Here is a 23,609-nt window from a genome sequence, read left to right on the forward strand (position 1 = left end):
TATGAGGACACAATTTTGTATTTATTTCGTTTGCTTAGTCTACAGATTTTTTACAGCAAAAAAAAATCGTGGCATGCCAATAACATTTTATTATTTCGTTATAAGGCCATTGCAAATATGTTTTGCAATTCCGTCGTGAAAATAATTACCTTTCCTGTCATTCTCGAATGACGAAACAGCCTATTTTTGTCTACCAAAGATAACAGAATCAAATAGTAACCCTTTTCCAAACAAATGCTGATAAAGTCATGCCTCGGTTTTGCACGCCTCAGTTTTGTACTGCCCCGGTTTTGCACCGTTCAGCTGCCTCGGTTAAGCAAGGCCCAGTGCTTAACTGAAGCACAGAGCTTATGGTTTTTTGGCTACCCGAGCAGGGGTAAATAACACGGGAATACCAAATTTTGGTATTACTTGGGCAAATAACAGCGACCAAAATGTGCCCTTGGTTGCCCAGTAATAGATGGTAAAATACCATGAAATCATACCAAAAGCTTGTATGTGGAAGGGCACAACAATACCATACCATGTTATTCCAAAGGTAAAATAATACCACAAAATAAAATCATTTCAATACCAAGTTGAGGTCTTCTGGATTTTTGAACATTGCTTGAATACCAAAACTTGGTATTGTCATGGTTTTAATTTTAGGTATTCCCTCGCCCTTGGAAAATCATATTTTGGTATTCCAGTGGTCTTCCACAAACATGATATTGGTTTGATTTCATGGTATTTTACCACCTATTACTGAACAACCAAGAGCACATTTTGGTCGCTGGTATTTGCACAAGTAATACCAAAATTTGCTATTTTCATACCATTTTTAGTGCAGCAGTTGCAGTTAGTGAAAAAAACGTAAATGATCCTTATGCAACAACCAAATCTACTCACCTGATGATTCCATGTTGTTTTTAGTGATATTCTTCACCACACCGAATGCATTTGTCATTGATGAACGGCTGTACTTGAAGTTCTTGAAGCTTCTGAAAAATAACAAGATTGAAAAATAAGTATTATTAAAATGAAACTGGATTGAAATTGGCCAAAATTCAATAATCTGTTGATTGACTCGTTTTTCAAAGTATTTGGTTATCCCAACTTAGAAAAATTTCAACGTTTTTGAAAAAAATATTAGTGGGTATATCACAAAAAAAAATTAAATCAGCTTTAGCATTTTTGGGTTTCAAGTCAAGTTAGCGCAAAATTAATTATCTCGTCAAAAATTTAAAAAAATCCATAGTTTCAGAGAAAATTGATGAAACCTTTCAATACCAAAATAATACCAAAATGTGGCATCCTGACTTAGAAATTTTTCCACAATATCAAGTCATTTCTGTAGGGGGTATATCAAAAATGTTTAAAATCCAGTTTGAAATTTCCGGTTTTCAATGAAAGCATTCGCTTTGAGACATCATTTTAGCGCAAAATTAATTATTTTGTCAAAATTGGTCAAAATTTTCCCATAGTTTCAGAGGAATTTGATAAAACACTTTAATACTAAAATAATACCAAAATGTGCCATCCTGACTTAGAAAATTTTCCACAATTTTAAGTCATTTCTGTAGGGGGTATATCAAAAATGTTTAAAATCAAGTTTGAAATTTCCGGTTTTGAATGAAAGCATTCGCTTTGAGACATCATTTTAGCGCAAAATTAATTATTTTGTCAAAATTGGTCAAAATTTTCCCATAGTTTCAGAGGAATTTGGTAAAACACTTTAATACCAAAATAATACCAAAATGTGGTGTTCGACCATTGACAAATTCTGCAATTTTGCAATATCAAAACAATACCTTAAATTGGTATGATACCACATTTTGCTCTTGCATAATCTTTAAGACAAATTTTTAAGGGTCCAAGAATACCAAAATTTGGTATTGATACCAGAGAAAGGTATTATTACGCATTTCCCTTGTTATTTACCCATGCTCGGGTATATGGGAGACATTGGCTTTAATCGTATGAGAAATCATGCAAACATCAAAAAAATATAACGTTTTGGAATCGGGATGGTGTCAGTTATCCATTTAAATTATTATTCCATGAAAATTTTCATAAAAATACGTATTTTTCCTGTATTTTGAAAATGCATTTTTTTCTCTGAAGAATCCAAAAATATATTACAATATGGGTATCAAATGATCGAGATTTTTTCATAAATTTCGAATGTTATAACAACAATTTTAGAAAATACTAAAAATTTTCACAAAACTACGTATTTTTGAATAAAATACTCAATATTTCAATTTTTACAATATGGGTATTAAACGATCGGGATTTTTTCATACATTTCGAATGTAATAACAACATTTTTAGAAAATACTCAAAATTTTCACAAAATTACGTATTTTTGTAAAACTTTTCAAAATTTCTGTTTTTACAATGTGGGTATCAAATATTTTTTTTTTCAGAAATACGTGGTTTTGTGAAAATTTTTAGTATTTTAATTTTTTTAATAACTTTCGAAATTTTCGAAAAAATCCCGATCGTTTGATACCCACATTTTAAAAACGGAAATTTTGAGTTTTTTTTCGGAAATACGTAGTTTTGTGAAAATTTGGAGTATTTTCATATTATTATTACATTCGAAATGTATGAAAAAATCCCGATCGTTCGATACCCACATTGTAAAAACGAAAATTTTGAGTATTTTATTCGAAAATACGTAGTTTTGTGAAATTTTGAGTATTTTCCAGAAATGTTGTTATTACATTCGAAATGTATGAAAAAATCCCGATCGTTTGATACCCATATTGTAAAAATTGAAATTTGGAGTTTTTTTTTTCAAAAAGACGTAGTTTTGTGAAAATTTGGAGTATTTTCTAAAAATGTTGTTATTACATCCAAAATGTATGAAAAAAACCTGATCATTTGATACCCATATTTCAATAACAATTTTTTTTTTGGTTTCTTTAAAGAAAAAAATGCATTTTCGAAATACAGGAAAAATACGTATTTTGTGAACATTTTCATGAAATAATAATTTCAATGGATAGCTGACATCATCCCGATTTCATAACACTATAATTTTTTGATGTTTGCATGATTTTTCATACGATTAAAGCCAATGTCTCCCGTATCCATGCTTTAAAGCGAAGATGGTGTTCAAATGGTGAACGTCCAAAATGTCAAAATCGCGCAGTAGCACCAACATTAGAAAAAAATGTGACTGTCATGCCATGGCACACTTTTTTCGTAATGTTGGTACCACTGCGTGATTTTGACATTTCGGGCGTTCACCTTTCGAACGCCATTTTCGCTTAAAAACCTGGATAGCCAAAATCCCATAAGCTCTGTTCCTCGGTTATGCACGCCTCGGTTTTGCATCCCCCATATGCGGTGCTAAACTGAGGCATGACTGTATAAATGCTCAAAAGTAGAACTTTTTAGCACTTGTTAGGAAAAGTTGTACTGTTCAACTTTTTTTTTTTTTTTGATTTTATCGATTCATTGACTCATTGCATGGATATTTGTCCTATAATTCTGTTCAAATTGTGTTTTTCGGAATTGCAAAAAATGTTGTATGGAAATCGATGCAAAACTTGATTTTTTCATCACTCTTCGTATTTATCCAACTCGGTGAACCTCGTTGGATAAATGTACGACTCGTGCTGAAAAAATCCTCTTTTTGCAACTTGTTGCATAAACTCCTAACTCATGTCCCAATGAAATTACTTGACATGATTTCGATTCTAAAAGTGTTTTAAATTGCAATTCACGCCAGTCCAGTTTTTTTTTCATCATTTGTTTTCAAATATCTGATTTTTTTTTGCGAAAGGAAGAAGTTCTTAAGGGTTTGTCCACTGAAATTTAATAAAATTAAAAATATTTTTAAACGAGCCTGAAAATGCTTAAAAATGACTGACAGTGCAGCAAAACGTACTTTTTTAAATTTACTATGCCTCAATATTTGTTGAAATTTTGATGTTACTGATTGAGTTGTTTTTATTTTTATTAGATTTTTGAAATTTATTATGCCTCAAAATTTCCAAACCAAAGTACATCCTAAACAACATATTTAATTTAAGTACAACCAGTACAATAAGTGAAATAAAATGTTGTTTGTTTTTTGATTTCCCTCGAAAGGATAATTTGATAATTTGGTATGGTATGTTTGAATAAAACTCTTTCACATTTTTTTTAAAGATTTGTGCAATAAAGAAATAATTCTCATGTCTTTTTATAAAGGTTCAAACTTTACATTGTACAATCTATGGCATGTACAATCAAAGCTGTTTTCACTGGAATTCTACCTCGTAAAACAGTCCTAAAATATATAAGATTTTTTTCAAAGGCTGCTTTCAAAGTGTCTCTTTAAAATTGGTCTTGTTTTTCAATTATTTCATTTTTTTTTTGGCATTTCACGGTATTGCAAAAAAATGTCGCCAAGGGCAAATTTTACGGATTACGCATAAGCCGTTAAATCGCAAAAAAATCACTTCGTCGCCGTCGTGTTAACTTGTCGCACGTGCATTTTGGGCCAAATTGGGTTAAGAATGCTATTTTGTGCAGCTCACAATGCCTCACCTTTTCAACTTCACAGATCGCCGAAATTCGATTTCAATCCTGAGATATTCAATAAAAACAAAAAAAAAACTCCGTTTTAATCTTGTCGTGCTATCTTGTCACTGCCTGAAAATTGATGTAAGTGCGACAACTGGCCAAAGTGATTTCAGGTCTAGAAAATTAATAAATCTTTTTCGCATCCAATTTATGGCACCTATCATTAACACCGTTTAACTATCACCCACTCAGCATTCTTTTACCTCAAACCGCCCACAAACTTAGTTTGTCCTCCTCCTCCTTCGAACATCCCCCTAATCGAGCCATAAAATTAGTGACTCCGAAGGAGCCAATTAAATGCCACACTCCCAAGCAGCAAATCTTTCCGGCTGGCGCTGATTATAGTTTCACTTTTTTCACCATCGCACCTCAAATCACCTCCCAACCCGAAATTCGTGATCTAATGACCGCGGCCAAATTGGTCGAGGCTCGCTCGAGCAGCAGCTGGTGAAAGATTGCTGTTTTCCTATTTAAACTTTCTTCAATCGGAAAGCTTCGCGCCGGCGATGCGATGGTCTCTCTTGGGTGGTGGGTGGTGGAAATGGGATGGGAGGGGGAGTTGTGGGTGAGGTCGATAACTCCCCCGCAATTTAAGAGAGGTCAAGGTAGAAGGCGAAAGTGCCTGAAGAAGGAAAAAAAAAACGGAGCACAAAGGCATGAAAATTTAACTATATTGAATAAAGATTGATATAATTTTGCCGATCAGCATGATAATGGAATTTAATGGCAGATTGCTTGTGACGGTTCGACGAAAAAAAATGAGAGAGAAAGAGGAAGCTGCCGTTTCCCCATTGTTAGGCATTCCAGCTGAATCGGGAAGGTTATAAGGGGGTGGGTTTGGCCCATCTGGAACACAAAAAAGAGATGCAAAAATGGCGATAGAAAGGAGACTTATAATCAATTGAACTTTGGCATCTCATTTATCGAATTTATTTGATTTTTCCCCTCCCCCGCCACTTCCTTTTCACCTAAACGAGCATCAGCAGCAGGGAAAAGTCGGTCGTGTTCAAACCTGATCCTGAACTTGGCAGTGTGGAAGAGGAGAGAACCTTCCCACTTTTTGCACCAAATCATGACACGGGGGAGTTGAACGTGGTGGCAGTTTGCTACTAGTGTACTTTTGATGCTGCTGCTGCAGGAATGAAAGTGAAATTTGCGCCTAACGAGCCGACAGTTATGATCATTGGACGGTGGTGGGAATTACTTTTAAAGGAACAGAATGGCGATGATTTGGTGATTTGAGGCTAAAAAGTATTTAAATTAGACGTGAGTATATATTGAAGGAACCTGTTGAATTTGAATCTCTTTTTCTGCTGCATTAAGATGTTGAAACATTACTTAAAGAAATTTACTAAATTTAAATACTATTATTTTCGCATTATTTGTAAAGTACTCAGTGTCATTTATGGGCTTGACTTTAGAAATAGTTACGACGGACTATGAAACGAGACTGGCTTTTTAAAATTATAAATCTCGCAATCTTCGCCTTCTAAGGTTTTCTAGGCCCAGTAAAAAATATAATTTAACCCAAAAATGACGAACTCTTCTTCACAGTGTCCTGATGCAAATAATGATCCTGCTCGAGCTGTCATGGTCCTGCGAAATATGTTGGCTGACAAATCGGGCGGTCTGTCAACAAAACCAGCTAGAAGTCGCCTGACAAAAAACTTTTGTTAGAGAGAGATAGCTAAGCTGATGCAAACAAACCCCCAGCTGTGACGTAAACATACTTTGAATGTGTTGGTAAATTTCTTATCAGAAAGCCTTATTGGCATTCATAAGCTAAACGACATGCGACACCTAGTGTTGAGTAGCAGAACAGAGCGAAGAATGTCGATTGAATTTTTTGTAATTTGAGGTTATGGATGCGAATTCTGTTTTGTTATTGAGGTTTTGCAGCGCGACTGTGTTTCAAATGTAGGTGGCGCCAAAATGAGGTTACTTGCCAAAAATCGTATTCCTTTCTGCTGGATTGAAGAACAAAATCGCTTATTTCTCATGATTCCCTGCATCAATCTTAATGAAACTTGTTGCAAAAGACGAGAAAAAAATTTTGTTTTAAAATAATGTACATCAATTTTTGGGCGCGCAAAAATTTGTTTACTTTTTCTTTAAAAAACATGTTTTGGAACACGAAAAAATGAGTTTCCTTGTATTTATCAATGAAATAGCCAGTTATATAGTTGATAACAGATGCGTTAACGTATATTCAATATTTTTTATTGATATTTGACAGACTTTCTTGCCAAATAGTCGAAATTACTATCTTTTTCTAAATATACAGTTTTCTCATAGAAAAATTAAACAAATATTGGAAAGTTGTACACCAAAATGTTGGAAATAATTTTTCTCATCTGAATCCGGCATAAGTTTTATAAAAAATGTTGATTTTGAAGGTGAAAACACATTTTTTCAAAAAATCATAGGTTTACGCTATTTGTTAATAGGTAGCGACATGTGTCTTTTAGCTTTGCTGCAAATTCTCTATACCAGCGTTCAAAACAACTTTTGAGCAAAAATTCAAGCTGATACTTTGTTAACTTTTGATGCTCTATCATTTTAAACAATTTTTTTTCAAATTTATTTTTTTTCAAAAACTTTTTTATTTCGTTAATTTACAGAAGGCAAAAAGTTTACACTCGTACAATTTGAATTTTTTCTCAAAAGTTGTTCTAAGAGCTGTAAATTCAATTTTAAGTTTGCATTCCTATATAACCGAACAGCGAAAATTTGAATCGTCATTCTTCGATGCTTTGCGCCATCTGTCGGAATCATGAAGCTTTTAATCGCGAGTTTCGAGAAAGCATCTGAGCAAACCTTCAAAAATCCGTTTTTTGAACGTTGCGATTCAGGGTTAAAGCTAAGAACAAGATCACCCACGATTATCCATTTGACGCAGTGGTGGACACAGAACATTGCGCCAGTTCGATTTTTTCCAAGATCTGTTAGTCCGACAATCTACAGAGGTTGCTTTGTGCAATGGTCGATGACAGCCGCAAAGTTCTACGTTCACCACTGCGACAAACGGATAATTTTGTTCTTAGCTCAAGTTTTAAAGAGAAGTGATAATCGGGGCACTCTATTCTCTCTCTCTAAATCGCAAAAAAATGTTTTTAACAAGCTTTTAACAAGCTTATCGAGTATCTCGTAAAGTTTGCTCAGAATAAAAAAATTCCCGTAATGTTTTAGAAAAAAAAAAATTCTTTTATAAATAAAGCTTTCATTTACTCAGATGCTTTTCTCCTGAAATTTATAGTAGCAGACGTAGATTGCAAGATAAAATGTTGGTGCTTTAGACAAAGTTGCTTGGATTGGCAAGCCTACCCAGTTTTTGGAAGACAAAAAAATCTCAAAAATATTTATGCAAAGTTAGATTTTCAAAAAAACCTTAATCGTGAACCACTTTAATTTACAACCAAGCTAAAAGATGCCCTTTCCAATTTGCAACAACTCTTTTGTAAACACAATAAACGGGCGTAATATTTAATGTTTGACCCTTTTAAAATGTTAGTCTTGATTTAATTTTGTTCAAAATATTTTTTTCGAAAAGATCGGAAAGTTTACGAATGTTTCATATTTTAACATTGAAAATCGGACCATTAGTTGCGGAGATATCGACATTAGAAAATGATGGGTTGTTTGGGTGAGACTTAAAAAACTTAAATTTTCCTGTTTCTTTTTCTTTAAGCCGCTGTATCTTAGCAACCAGAGGTCCAATCTTTAATGTCTCTTAGGCAATTCTATAGCAAATTTTCCGAAATTAAAAAAAAAATTTAGAAATGGTCACTCATAATCACTTTTTTTTTAAATCGAAAAATCTGTAAAGTACTTTTCGATTGGAAATTCAATTTTACATTCAAATATTAAGTCAATTTTGTTTTTGCACTCAGCGGCAGATTTTTTGACCATGTTTCTCTATTGCTCAAAAGGTACGGTCTTTTGTCCCCTACATTATATAACAAAATCTCGAAATCAAAAAATACGTATTTTGTGAAAAAAAAGTTCAGCAATCAGCAATCTTTTTTCAGCAATTTTTTTTGTGTACCTATTTTTTCCTCAAAAGTCCTCATCAATACCTACAACTTTGCCGAAGACACCAAATTGATCAGAAAATTCACTCAAAAGTTACAGCTGTTTGAATGTTTACGTACCAGTTTTGTACGGACAGCAGCCAAAATTGTATGGAGACTTATATGGGTGAACCAATGAAACAAAATAGCTTCTTGGGTCATAGGGAAGACCCCCCCAAAGTTTAAGCAAAATCAAAAAATAAAAATGGTCGAAATCGGCCGATTTTGTAGAGAGTTGCTCTGGGGTGTTTTTCTTTGAACTTGAGACATCATCATTTGAAAAAGTCTAATTTTCAAAGGAAAACCATACGGGACCACCCTAACGAAATTCGAATATTGTCCAAATATATGATTTTCCATGTAATTTTGCCTGCTGCATATGAATCTGCCCTCAGAATTGAGCCAAACTGTCAACAAATCGATTTTTGGTCCTATTTTGGGTTAAAATGATAATTTTACATGGAAAATACCTGACTTTTTGACAGTTTGGCAGTTTGTCTGCTATGTTTGTTTTCCTGCATTTGATTGCAGAAACGTCAGCCTGCATACTTTTGGCATTACCCAAGTAACGAAATGTTTCAAGAGTTTCTTTTCAGTTTGGACCGCGGCAGGATAAAGTTTAGTTCAAAACATCTTCAGGTGTTTTGAAGATTACTTAATGAGAGTGTTATTTTACCGCGGTTCAAACTACTATGCTGTAGCTGTCTTGAAGAGCTCCTGAAACTTTTTGTTACTTGGGATTGTTTGCGAGTTGGCGAGTTTGGCAAATAGTTCGGGTTTGTTTGTTTGTTTGCCATAGTCCAATACCTTTTTAAGCGACTTATAAAATTCATCTAATAAGAGTTGAAACATTGAAAGCTTTCTTATGAAAAAATTTAAAAATATTGCAGTTACCACTCGCTTAAAGTGTCTTTTTGGACCTACCGAAAATCCGTCCAACTTCAAACGAAATTTACTTGAGGATACCGTGGAGAATTTACCGTATCCTCTTTAACAGCGAAGCATTTACAATTTCAGTCTCTCGATCGTCCGCTTAAACCACCGTTACAAGTGAAGTTGAAAAAATAAAACAAGAAAAATTGTCAATCGAGCTGAAACTTGCAAACCCCTCTCTTTTCGACACCCATGGATTTCTCCTAGCCCCAAACCGTCGACCTTGTCGTAACATTTTCGCTGCAAAACTTCTTTGTATTTCTATCAAAAGATAAACAATGTCAAAAGAAGGAAGTCACCCTCTTTCCCGTCCAATTCTCCTTTGACTCCCACCATTTCCTTTCGCACAATTGCCTTCGGGTGACGTTTTTCATTGTCCTTGTCGGTATCCTTTGAGCTGAGCTTTTCCTGAATCCCTTTCCCCAGTCGGGAAGATCGCTCCGAACACGAGAAAGAAGCTGCTCCTCTCAAGGTTCAATCATGTGCACTTGAGTTTGCAGAATCTCGGTTCAAGCAACATGTGACTCCGGATTCAAATTTGGCCACCCTCTGCAGTGGAGACTTGGACCGTGTTTAGCCGCGGGCAATCCTTTCTCTTTCATCGCGATGGTGATGGAGGTGGCATCAGGCGCCGGCAGCAGCCGTGGCCGTGGCCACTAGAAAGACAAACGATCCCAAAGTTGGCGGAATGACATTACGGAAGAGCCTGCGAGGGGTCGAGTCGCGTAATGGTCTTGCGTTTCGTTGCCAATCAGAATGATTGATGGGAGTTTGTGCAGCGACTTCTTCTCCGGGTGCAGTGTTTTGGTGCAATTTGGATTTGAGAGAATCGTTGGGATGATTTTTAGGGGAACGAACAAAATAAGCTTTCCAAACAACTAAACAAAATCTGACAAACAATCAGAATAGTTTTGCAAAACGTGTTTCAGTTTGGCAATTTAAAAGGCTATCTTCCCCTTCAAATTCTCCACGCAACTGCTCCACCACCGCTTTAAGGTAATCACCGGAAAAAGTTTTCCAACCCCCCTTTGGGAGTAGAAGCGAAAAGGTCCTGGCTCCAAAAAGTTTCCCCCAGCTTTTGTTTCCCTTTTCGCTCACTCGAGCCTTGTTTCCTCTTAAATGGCCGGGTTGGGTTGTTTGTCGTTCTCAATAGCAATTCGATGCGGGGGATTTTCTCTCTGATAGAATTGCTGTTGTTCCAATTGTTTGTATCGTGTTGGGGCAGAGGCTTTTTCCATTTTGACAAGGCTTATCTTCGGTATGTGTGTATGTGGTTTAGGGTAGAGCCTCGATGGGAAAAGTCCTCGACAGCTGACAGAATAATATTTGCTGGGTTGATCTAGGTCGGAGATTAACCTTTATTTTCCTTTTTTTCTACTTTGTTGTTTTCAGAAAAACTCCTCTCCTGCGATGGCCGTGAACTGCGGAGGGCGCTCTTCTCGCTGAAGCAGATCTTCCAGGAGGACAAAGACCTGGTGCATGGCTTCGTGGCGCTCGGTGGGCTCAACTGCCTGGTGCAGATCGGAAACGAGGCCGATCAGAACTACCAGAACTACATCCTGCGGGCCCTCGGGCAGGTCATGCTGTACGTGGATGGGATGAACGGGGTCATGAAGCACTCGCCCACGATCCAGTGGCTGTACTCGCTGATTGCGTCCAAGTACCGGCTGGTCGTCAAGACGGCCCTCAAGCTGCTGCTGGTGTTTGTCGAGTACTGCGAAGGGAACTGCTACCTCATGGTCAGCGGCATTCGGTTCGTCGATACGGCCCGCGGGGTGGTGCCCTGGAATAACATTATGAAGTAAGTTATCTGACTTTTTTTTTCAAAGTTTATGTCGCCCCCCCCCCTTCAAAGTTGGCCTGAATAATCAGGAGACAAAAAAATAATTTCCGAAAAACTTCAAAATTTTAATGAAAATTAAAGTTTGATCAGCTGAAAATCAGTTCAAATGCATTTTCCCGCGTTTAAAATCATATTTAGCATGTTTGAACTCCTTTGAAAACATTTTAAATTTTCATGAAATATGAATGTTCAGTCCCACAAAAAGTTTTTTTTGCGAAAAAAAAATCCGTCAATACTTTGATATTTTCAAAACTTATGATTGAAAAGCAACTGTACGCCTGTAAAATGCATTTTAAAACACTTTTTCCATCCAAATGTTGAAACCTAGGCTTGTAATCCACCCCCCCCCCCCCGCGTCGACTTTGGTCAGAGCCGAGGGACACAAACTTCAAAAAATATTTGCAACGGCCTAATTCTATCGAAAAAAAAAAAAACACACAATACCCCATTTTCTCGAAAATAATTAAAAAAAAAAATTCGTATTATTGGTGTCAAATAATTTGAAATTTTGCATGCATTTTCACTGTTTTAGGGTATTATAATTATTTTTTTTTTGATAAAAAAAATCTCAGAGAATGGTATTTTTAAAAGTATTCAAATTTACATAATTTGCAATAATTTCACTGTTCTAGTATTTTTTTGGAATTAAATGCTCTAGTTTTCACAAAATACCGTATTTTTCAAAAATACTCAAATTTCCACAAATGTCGTATTGTTCCGAAAATACTTTAATTTTCAAAAAAAATATTCAAGGGTATCACCACGAAGCAAAATTTTGTATGCTTTTCGATTTTCTTATCTGTTTTTTGTTTAACCCTCTCCCGCCCATGGTTACTCCAGAGCACCAAAAGTTTGAACTCAAATATTTCGGAACTGACACAACTTTTCATTGAGCTTTAAGTTGCAGGTGTTCATGTAGAATGTATACTAACATCTCCCCAAATTTTATAAAATTTGGTCGAACACAAGCAAAGTTACAGTACGAAATGTAAACAAAAATGGGCAAATTTTAGGGAAATAAATAAGACCTGTTTTCAAAAGCCCGTAAAAATTACCAAACACAAAATTTTATGAAACAAAAAAATGTTTTGCTATCATTTGAACCTTGGACAAGAACCCCTGTGAATAACATTGTGAGTTTGGACCAATTTTGTGTGTTTTTCAACCTTTTTCATTTGGTGCACCAGAGCACCACCTAGGCATATGAGCAACTAAATTTTTAGGAGCACTTTTTTTCTAAATTACAGAAAAAGTTTATTTTTACCAAAACAAAAGTTTATAAACATTTTGACTATTCATAAACAAGACAAAACATTGTTATTAGACCGATGGTTTTATTATTTTCCTTATTTTTCATGAAAATTGTTGTTTGTGAGTTTTGAATGAGTCAATCAAAGAAATCTAAAAATGCTGAGATTTTTGAATTTGTAATTCATACTTCAGAAATATTGTCTTACAGCAAAGAATAAGTAGTTTTAACACATTTCGAAGCATTTTCAAACAACTGAACCAATAGATTTGAAGAAAACGAGATTTTGTGATTTAAAATAAAGTTGCTCATCTTCCTGATGGTGCCCTGGTGCACCACTTCAAATTCAACTTTTTTGCACCAATTCGAAGTTTATGGGTCAAAGTTAAGTATTTCCTGCAATATTGTACCAAAATTTAGCCATTTACTATTTTTACGATAAGCAAACAGCTCTGGGCGTTAGAGGGTTAATACTCAACAAAATATCGTAACAAAGGATTTGAAATGTTGCATGTTTCACTGTTTTTGAGTTTTTCAATGAAATGCTAAAATTTTCTAAAAATACGGCATTTTTAAAGTAATAAAAGCGAAATTGATAATTTGCATTATCACCGGATTTGAAATGTTGCATGCATCTCACTGTTTTTGAGTTTTTCAATGAAATGCTAAAATTTTCTAAAAATACGGCATTTTTTTAAGTAAACAAAGCGAAATTGATAATTTGCATTATCACCGTTTTAGAGGTTTTAGAGTAAAACATTTTTGCATTTCGTTTGATAACCATGTTGTAAATTATGATAATTTCAGTATTTAAAAATACAGTATTTTGTAAAAATTTTAATATTTTCTAAAAAACGCTGTATTGTATTAAAACTCGATTATTTTATTCCAAAATACAAGAACTGTGAAAAAAATCTAAATCAGTGAAAATAATTGCAAATCTTTTGCAAATTATAAAAATTTTAGAATTTTCGAAAAATTGGGGTTTTTTGTGAAAATATTAGTGTTTCATTTAAAAAACTTTAACACAGTATAAATACCAGCAAAATTTAAAATTTTTTGATGCTCATATTGCAAATTTTTAATAATAGTGCTTTATAAATACGGTATTTTGTGAAAATTCAACAAAAAAATCTAACAAAAGTGGAAAGTCATACGAAATTGTGCTTCCTTTGATAGAAAAAATGGCTAAAAAATTAGTATTAAAAAAATATAGTATTTTGTAAAAATTTTAGTATTTTCAAAAACATACGGTATTTTGTGAAAACTAGAGCATTCAGACAAAAAATAATAAAACTTTGAAAAAAAAAATCATTTAAATCACTAACGCTCCATTTAGAGCGTCCAATTTCCCGGGATTACAAATTTCCCGGGAAACGGGAAATTTTCAACCAATTTCCCGGGAAATCCCGGGAATTCCCGGGAAATTTTGAATTTATTAAAAATTGTTTTGATTTTGGTTCTGATTAATATTTTGCTACAAAATTGTATAGAACAGTGCTTTTAATGGTTAAAATAAGTCTGAAGATCAATTGACAGCTTGACTGCATATAAAAATCATAGAAGAGCAAGAAAATGATTTTTTTTAATTTCATAAATCGTACGATACAAATAAAGTATCCAGGTATTTTTTTATGAGAAGTATTTTTTTATCACAGTTTTTTTTACAGTGAGTAAAAATTAATCCATACTCCACAACAATAAAACTTATTTAAACTTGTCTTCGTGTTTAGTTTGAGGGAGTGTTCAGTAGTTATGTTTTTCATGACAAATTACTTTTCTAAAACAAATCATAATGGTTTCAGCTCTTGAACAATATGGCAAAGCTTTTTAGTTTTTCTTTAAAATCTTTAAAATGTTTAACTTCAAACAGCGGCGACACGAATGCCATTACAATGGTAAAGTGTCTTTAATAAAACTAATAATAATTACAGTCGACTCTCTGGTTGTCAATATCCAAGGGACCGTCGAGGAAGAGAAGCATCAGTTTACAGAACGATGCAAAATGAAGACTCGATTGAAATTTGTTTTTTCTTGCTGACCAGCTATAGGAGAGAATCATGGCAACGTTCAGCAAACAAAAAAAAAATGAATGTCAAACACCCTTCAAAGCTTCGTTTCTCAAAGAAAAATGTCTATGCAAGCCATGAGAAAGTAAAATTATTGACAACCTGAATAGATATTTAAAGCAAATAGAATCCAAGAGACCGTCGAGGAAGAGATCCTTCAAGCAAGAGAAAATATCGAGGAATAAAGACAATCGAAGTATGCAGTTTGAAGGGACTGAAGAATTCATCGGTACATGGAGCATTATTGATATCGAGAAGATCGACAGCCAAAGAGTCGACTGTACTTCAAACAACTCAATGTTTTCAAAGTTTCAAGTTTTAAAATATGTTCTGTATTTTTTGGCACCTCTCAAACAACACATAGTAGTTTTTCAATGTTTTTTTTTATGGTTTTATTTATGTCACATGATTTTCCGGTTAATAATTGACTTCGGTTGAAATTTTTTCCACAGCACATGAACATGATTTAAATTCTACGATAAATTAACATAACTTTACAATCAGTCTTCCATTTTTTACTATTTAACCCTCTAACACCCAGTTTTGCACCTACTACCTATCTTTTACTACCTCCATAATTCTTTCACTTCAAATGGTAATTTCTTCAAAACTAGGTATTAAACGAATTGAAGTAATTCTTCATGCATAAACCTATTTGAAATATTTAACGATAACAATTCGATATTCATCTCATTTGATCACGGTAAACAAAAACGAAAAAAAATCTCAACTTTACATAAAATGTATACTTCCGCTTGAATTTCGGGAATTCCCGGGAAATTTATAAATTTCCCGGGAAACGGGAAATATTTTTTTTCGGGAAATCCCGGGAATTCCCGGGATATTTTTTCCCGGGACGGGAAATTGGACGCTCTAGCTCCGTTTGATTCCCATATTGCTTATTATGAAAACTTGAATAGTTTCGAAAAAAATGTATTTTGTGACTTTTTTTGTATTTATGCTTTCAAACTTACCCTATCATAAAATATATCCTAAGTGAATGCATTGAAAATTTAACATGATATTGATGGATTAGGCAAATTTCAGAAAGATTAAAAAAAAGTTAACGTCCGTTATCGGCCATAAGATTATCGACGATGGAATTATCTAAATCACGATAACGATAACGATAACGATAACGATAACGATAACGATAACGATAACGATAACGATAACGATAACGATAACGATAACGATAACGATAACGATAACGATAACGATAACGATAACGATAACGATAACGATAACAATAACGATAACGATAACATTATCGTTATCGTTTGACGATAATATTATCGGCGATAATTCTATTGATTAACAACGTTGGTAGCAACTATTTTCGCAGAAATTTATTAATATTGAATTTTGTTTTTGAATTTTTTATCATTAAACGGTGACCTATAGAAACAAGCCTGAATTTCAATTTTGAATAAACTTTTTTAACTTTTCACAAAAGTCGATTTAGATGAGATTATCAAGGGACCATCCATAAACCACGTGGACACTTTAGGGGTAAGGGGGTGTATGGCGATTGTCCACCCTCCATACAAAAAAGATTTTTTTGTATGAACAATTGTCCACGAGGGGGGGGGGGGGGGAGGGGGTTGAGATTTCCGAAAAAGTGTCCACGTGGTTTGTGGATGGTCCCCAAGCAGCAAAAGCATGACTTCCAATTTAAAATAATCATTACTGAATCTAATTGTTTGAACTCTGTCCCTCCAGACTCCTCAAAGACTACGAAAACGCCGACACCGAACTGCTCATCTACGCGACCTCGCTGATCAACAAGACCCTTTCGGGCCTCAGCGACCAGGACAGCTTCTACGACGAGAGCGACTTCCTGGAGCAGCAGGGCATGGAGGGCATCATCCAGCGGTACATGTCCCGGCCGGGCACCGACCTGGACCTGCTGGACCAGCTGCAGCTGTACGAAACGGTGCTGAGGTTCGAGGACGGCGAAACCGACGGGATCCGAATTCCGGACAATACGGTGCGCAAGACGCTGCGGTACAGGTCGAACGAAAACGACAGGAGGAAGTCTCGCCGGCACAGTACGGGGACGGCTCCGTCGGCTCAGCCTCCACCGGTTCCACCGCCTCCTCCGCCGTCACTGTTGATGTCCATGCCGCCGAGTATTCCGCCACCTCCTCCACCACCGCTGCCTCCTCCGGTGGCGCCGGTCATGGTGTACGGCTCGTTACGGCAAGCCGTGCAGCAGCAAGCGCACGACGAGGACAGCTCGAGTTCGGCGAACTCGGCGGATCACAACCTTGGCGGAGGTGGTGGCTACCGGGACACTTCGCGGGATACCACCGGGGTGACGCCAGGTTTACGCAGGAGACGCGAGCGGGCTGAACGGCAGAAGAGCTTCATGCGGGAACAGCAGGAACTGACTCAGTTCAAAGCACAGGAGGAGACCAACGGTCACGGTAAGTTGCGCCGCAAACATAACCCAAAACTGCTGCTTTTCCACACCTAATCTCGCTACCGTGTGAGATGAACGATTTGCCCTCTATTTTGTCACTAACCCTGCGTTCTTGTTTGCATTTCTGCGCTTTTGTGTGGCCCACCCTCTTAAGGTTACATCCTAACCCACACTCCGCCAGCGATTCAGCAACCCCAACCTCCAGTTCGACTGCGGAGCAACGGCACGGCACGACTCTGCAACGCAACCATCAACGAGTACGAACCGACGACGACGACTTCGGCGCGCATTCCAAGCCTAACTCAGTCTGTGATCTATACTAAGCATAACACTAATAACCATAACCTCGGAGATCTCGGAGGTCGAACCACGGACCACCACGCGGTCGAGTACAGGAACAGCAAGAACCTGCTGCTGAACGGTAAGCACAACGGAACCAACGGGCACTACGCCAACGGCAACGGGTACGGCAAGACGCTGGATCTGAACGGGAACATGCCGAACGGGAGGAGTATGACTAGCAGTCCGGAGGAGTTGGATGAGAACGAGAGTCCCAACATTAAGATGAATGGGAGCTATGGGGAAATCAACGGGTACGGGAGTACCAATGGGTATTTGAATGGGTACGGGGGTAAGCAGCAGAATCTTCAGAATGGGAAGGACCATGAACATCGGCAGAGGAATGGCGGAAGTGGTGGAGTCAACGGGTATGTCAACGGTAATGTAATGTCCAATGGAAGTCACGTGGAGCAGAATGGAAAGCAGGATTCGACGCAAGGTATGTTTTGTTTAGTGTTTTTTTTTGTTTTGCCTTATTTGTTTGGTGTAAAATTTTATTGTGTTGATATTTTTTATTTATTCCGAGTAAATTTACACTACCCATTATTGTCAAGAATTTAGTGTTTTTGTCAATGATTTTTACATCCAGTTGTCATGGCTGACTGCAAATGTCAAATTGGCGCATTTTTAATTTTGTTGGAAATCTATTATAGTTTAAAAAATGAGCAAACATAACGAAAATATGTCATAAAATTTTGTTCAATGAATGAGTATTGTTTCACTTTTAAGTCTCTTTATAGATTTTTTTATTATTTCCAGCAATATTCTTTTCCAAATCATCCCGAAACTGTTGCATCTCTAAAATGCATTTCTCTTTTCATTTCCACAAAAAAAAAATCCAGTGGACTCCGACAACGAGGAAAAGAAGCTGATCCTGCAGCTCAAAAAAGACCACACCGTGAAGGACCTGACGCAGAAGCTGAGCAGCCTGCCGCTGAGCCCCCAGGAGGACAAATCGGCCCAGGCGAACCGCCAAATCGGCGACATGTCCGGCCTCATCTCCAAAGCCAAAGAGGGCCTGGCCAAGAGCAAAAGCAACAAGGACATTTCCCGCTCGCCCTCCGTGGACAGTGACATCAAGAAGCTGGCCACGGCCACGGCAGCCGAGCAGCAGAAAAAGTCCGAAAACGAACTCCACTGGGAGGAAATTATCAAAAACATGACCCGCAAGCTGAATCTGTGCGACCTGGACTTTACCGATCTCACCTCGGACGACGATAAGGACGTGCTGGCGCCGCGGGGCTTCGGCGGGGCCGTTCCTCCGCCACCGCCACCGGCCGGCGGAATGATGATGCCACCGCCCCCGAACATGATGATGGGCGCCGGTGGACGGGTCAACCCGATGGCGCCCCCGATGATGTTCGCCAACGGGGGCGGTGGCCTGCTGATGAACCCGGCCGCCATGACCAACGGAATTGCCGGCAGCGTGGGCGACCTGAGCGGGATGAACACAATCAAGAAGAATAAAAAGACTGTGAGTATTGTGGTGGGAGTAGCGACGGGACCACGCGGGTGTGAAGATGGCTATCGCGGAACGGGTTCATTTCCGCGTGGTGGCATGGTGTCGACTTGACTTTAACAAACGATTTTTTCCGTGCGCTTGTTATACAAAAAATGTTGGTAAATCGTCTGTCGTGTCTTGTGACAAAGACCATTTTGGTTGATAATGAAGTTTTGTTGTACTCAACAAGCACTACATGATGCCTTAAGGATATCGCAATACACGATCGTGCTATCTTGTGACACGTCATAAAAAGTTGTTGAAAAATGTGGAAATTGTTTCTTATTTTTCACAACTTTATGTTACGTATACGAACCGATTTGTTCAAAAGTTTGACTCCATTATTCATAAATTTGAAAATATTTGCCATCAAACTCTTAAAATCAATTTTCTCGAAAAGTACTAAATGATCGTTGTCACAAGATAGCACAAAGCAGACAAAATATAAGTAATGTTTGAATGTTTTCTGTACATAATTCTTTCGCATGGATAGTTTTCGATTTTCACCTTTTTTTTATTTGAACAAACTTAGTTTTTTTCTGGCTCGTTTTCGCATCTCAATATAAACTCTTCGAGTAATGACAGACATCATAACAAATATGTACAATGTTCGAACTTGTCTTTCAATTATGTTTATTTATAATTTTATTTTCGCAAAATTAGTTGATATTTTGTTCATTTTGTTTCTGCTGGATTTTTTCGGATATTTTTTGAATCTTTTATTTTTCGCTCAATTTCACTTCACTTTTAGAGGACTTAAAAAATTTTGGCGTAGAACTTGAATAGGCAGCATTTTTGCAAGAATTTAGGATGGTGTGAAATCTAGTACCGGAGATATATTTTTTTCAAAAAAGTAGTTTTTGGAAAAATATAAAATACTGTTCTACAAAATTTAAAAAGTTACTTTTAGATGTAAATTAATTTAAAAATACTTTGAGTAGTAAAAACAAAAAAACGAAGAGCTGAGAATATTTCTTACAAATTTTCCTTTTTTGAGTTTATTGGTCGGACTCTGGTTGCTGAGAAACTGTTTTTAATTTGGTGAAAATGATTTTTTCTCAGTGTCATTTATAAACCTTATTTTTAATTTATTTTTTAATATCGATTATAATAATATCGATAACTATTAATGGAAAAAATATACCTTTAAAATTTGGAAACCACGATTGGTAAAACATTTATTTTTGACATTTTGAAATGTTTGTCATTTTTTTTGAGCAATTCCAGCCCAAAACAGGAATTTTTTAAGTACTTTTTTCTCGACCCTCTCCGATTTCAATGAAACTTTGTAGACATGTTATCCTAGGCATATATAAGCCATTTTTGTGTATATGGCGCCAGTAACACTCGATAATGACATTTTAGAAGGGCGTACGTGTTTTCAATATTTTTGTATTTCGTAATTTAAATATTGCTGTATCTCGAAGCCGTTGCATCGTATCAAAAAGTGGTCAAAGACAAACTTGTAGGAAATTTGACGGGCTTTCCGAAAAAAATACACTGAAAGAAAAAAACACTCCACTTTTATGAGATTTTTTGATTTTAATGTTCTAAAGTCAAATTTGAAGGTGAGCCCACGATTTTTTTTCGTTCAAAATTTTTGTTAAAATGGCCTAAGATGTTACAAAAGGACTCACGAAAAATGCAGGATGGAGCAACTCACCTAAAAGCATACAAAAATCATTTACTGAAACTGATTTTTGGAAAAGTGCTCTAAACGTCAAAATTTTCAAAAACCGAACTCGAGAGTCGATTCTCCAGACAATTTTACATAAAAGTCTCCAGATTGACTATTGTCATATGTCCAATCCTTGTGAAGTTACAGCGGTTTTAATATAAGCTAATTTATTATCCAGGTTACTTTACTACACTGAAAAAATGTTATGTTTGAATTATGAGCAATGTAATTAGCTTATATCTGCAAGCCCATACATCCATTTGAAATGTGGTCAAAGACAAACTTATGGGAAATTGGACGAGCTTTTCGGTAAAAATATTTTAAACCTATTTTTTCAACATTTTTATTTTTAAAACCGCTGTAACTTCACAAGGATTGGACTTAGGACGATGGTCATATGGAGACTTTTATGTAAAATTGTCTGGAGAATCAACTCTCGAGTTCGGTTTTTGAAAATTTTGACGTTTAGAGCACTTTTCAAAAAAACAGTTTCAGTAAATGATTTTTATATTTTTTAGGTGAGTTGCTCCATCCTGCATTTTTCGTGAGTCTTTTTTTAACATCTTAGGCTATTTTCACAAAAATTTTGAACGAAAAAAAAAACGTGGGTTCACCTTCAAATTTGACTTTTAAACTTAAAAATTAAAAAATCTCATAAAAGTGGAGTGTTTTTTTCTTTCAGTGTATTTTTTTCGGAAAGCCCGTCAAATTTCCTACAAGTTTGTCTTTGACCACTTTTTGATGCGATGCAACGGCTTCGAGATACAGCAATATTTAAATTACGAAATACAAAAATATTGAAAACACGTACGCCCTTCTAAAATGTCATTATCGAGTGTTACTGGCGCCATTTACACAAAAATGGCTTATATATGCCTAGGATAACATGTCTACAAAGTTTCATTGAAATCGGAGAGGGTCGGGTACAACCGATTCCCTATTTGACATGGAATTGCTCTTTAATTGTCGAATATATTCTTTTAGAAGAGACCGGAAAAGTTCACAATGATAATTGAACCATAAATTTCCAAGATTTCGCAAGTTAAAAAATATGGGATATTTAGTTAATAATACTGAGAAAAATACTCATTCTTCACTAAATTCAAACTTTGAGAGGATTTATTTCGATCAGCAATTTTAAAAATTAAAATAGTATGAGCTTCTTGATTTTTTTATTACATGGTAGCAATTTTTCATAAATTATTTTTATGTTTCAAAAATGTGAACATTTCTAGAAAAAAATCATCATGAAATACTTGTACAGTCCAGACTCGATTATCCGAAGTTCGATTATCCGAAAGTTTTTTATGGGACTACTAATAATCGTACCGTGAACGAAATATATATTTTTCGTATTTTTTTTTTACTTTTAACATCAAATTCAAGTTGCCACAATCTTGGATCTAATTTTTTAATAACTTTAGGCATCATCCATACAGTACGTCACGCTTAAATAAGCCAAAATTAAACCCCTCCCTCCCCCCTTCCCCTTTGTCACGCTTTTCCTTTACTTATAACATGCAATGTCACGCTTATTCAGAAACCCCCTCCCCCCTAAAGCGTGACATACTTTATGGATGACGCCTTAGAATAGTTCAGGGATCATACCTATGCTCGGCAATAAAAAAATAAGACAATCCTGAAACAATTTTACGTGATTTGACTATCCGAAGTGATTTTTTTCCAAGGCCTTCGGATATCCGAGTCTGGACTGTTACTTGAAATTTTTGCACTTTAGCAAAAAAAAATAAAAATATAAATTACATATGAAATTTATTTTTTAATTTTGATTTACCATATTTTCTGTTTTTTTTCTTCAGAAATATAAATTTAAATATCTCTGATACCAGATTTTGTCACATCTTATAATGTCGCTCTAATCGAGTCCGTCCCATATGTAAAAACAGCAAGCCGAGAAAAACGCATGTCAAATTTGTCTCGCCCATAAGGTTACGTGTTAGAATTTTACGAAAAGTGGATTTAGGGGAAATTCTCGTATGTTTGGCAGGTTAAATACTCGCTCCTAACTCCATCCAATTTGCTGATTTTCACTATTTAAACAACTAATTTTGCAAAACTTTTGATAGAAACTTGCTTGCTCACTTCTTATTGTGCTATTTATCACTCGAGTTCAGTTGAAAACGCTTTTAATTAGCTTTAATTGATTGTCAAAGTTCTGACCTGCCAACATTAGAGGCACGCTGGAATTAGATGCTGTTGCCCTACTTCGGTTTTCTAGAACAAAGTACTTAATTTTATTGGTTTTTCAGATAGTTTACATGATTTTGAACCTAACTGCATTATTACCTCAAAATTGACGATATTACAAATGGGACGAACTAGCTTCGAGCGGCAGTATAATCTAGCGCAAAAGATGCATTTTCTTGTCCCTCAAAACATTAACAAAATTGAAAAACACGTTTTTTTGAGAATTTAACTTTTTGATGCCGATCTCTTGCACTAAGCTTGCTGAGATTCATTTTTAGATAGTACAAAAGAGCACACGGGCATCGTTTCAGTGAAACTTTTTCTTTTCTTTTCGTGTACCTATTTTTTAATGAAAAGTCCCAATGAAAGCCTACAACTTTGCCGATGTAACCAAATCGCTCAGAAAATTGCTTCTCAAAATATAGATTTTCGAACATTCACATGCCCGCAAAGTTGTAAGGAAAAATTTATTATGAAAAATAGCATTTTTTTACATAATGAATGCATGACGATGATGTGCATGCTTTTTCACGCGGTTTCATAAAAAAAAACCCAGTTTTTAACAATTCTGACCTTAAGTGCTTAAACATTTAGAATAAGCATAAATATCAAAAGGATTTGTGATTGTAGTTTTCAAAAAGAACTATAAAATTTGAAATGAATTAAATCAAAGCTAACAAGTAAAACAATATGGAGTTGCAAAGAGAACTCGAGGCATTCAAACTTAGTTTGAA

General features: G+C 35.8%; 2 protein-coding genes across 5 annotated transcripts in view; one reads left to right on the plus strand and one right to left on the minus strand.

Annotated features, from left to right (window-relative positions):
- Window positions 1-23,609, plus strand: part of LOC120414141 (FH1/FH2 domain-containing protein 3) — a 182,809-nt gene that overhangs the window by 129,007 nt on the left and 30,193 nt on the right. For 3 of the 4 annotated variants that reach the window (XM_052710438.1, XM_052710439.1, XM_052710440.1), the window contains exons 5-8: window positions 10,956-11,364; window positions 16,447-17,153; window positions 17,304-17,927; window positions 18,331-18,962. In XM_052710438.1, coding sequence (XP_052566398.1) covers window positions 10,956-11,364; window positions 16,447-17,153; window positions 17,304-17,927; window positions 18,331-18,962 — 2,372 coding nt within the window. The remainder of the gene's footprint in view (window positions 1-10,955; window positions 11,365-16,446; window positions 17,154-17,303; window positions 17,928-18,330; window positions 18,963-23,609) is intronic. The other variant, XM_039575180.2, reaches the window with a different exon arrangement.
- LOC120414119 (band 7 protein AGAP004871) overlaps window positions 11,206-23,609 on the minus strand; it is a 420,902-nt gene continuing 408,498 nt past the window's right edge. Inside the window, exon 8 of the mRNA XM_039575149.2 lies at window positions 11,206-11,346. The gene's annotated coding sequence lies outside the window, so the exon portion shown is untranslated. The remainder of the gene's footprint in view (window positions 11,347-23,609) is intronic.

Source organism: Culex pipiens, chromosome 3, assembly GCF_016801865.2.
Source record: "Culex pipiens pallens isolate TS chromosome 3, TS_CPP_V2, whole genome shotgun sequence".
In the NCBI taxonomy this organism is placed as follows: domain Eukaryota; kingdom Metazoa; phylum Arthropoda; class Insecta; order Diptera; family Culicidae; genus Culex; species Culex pipiens.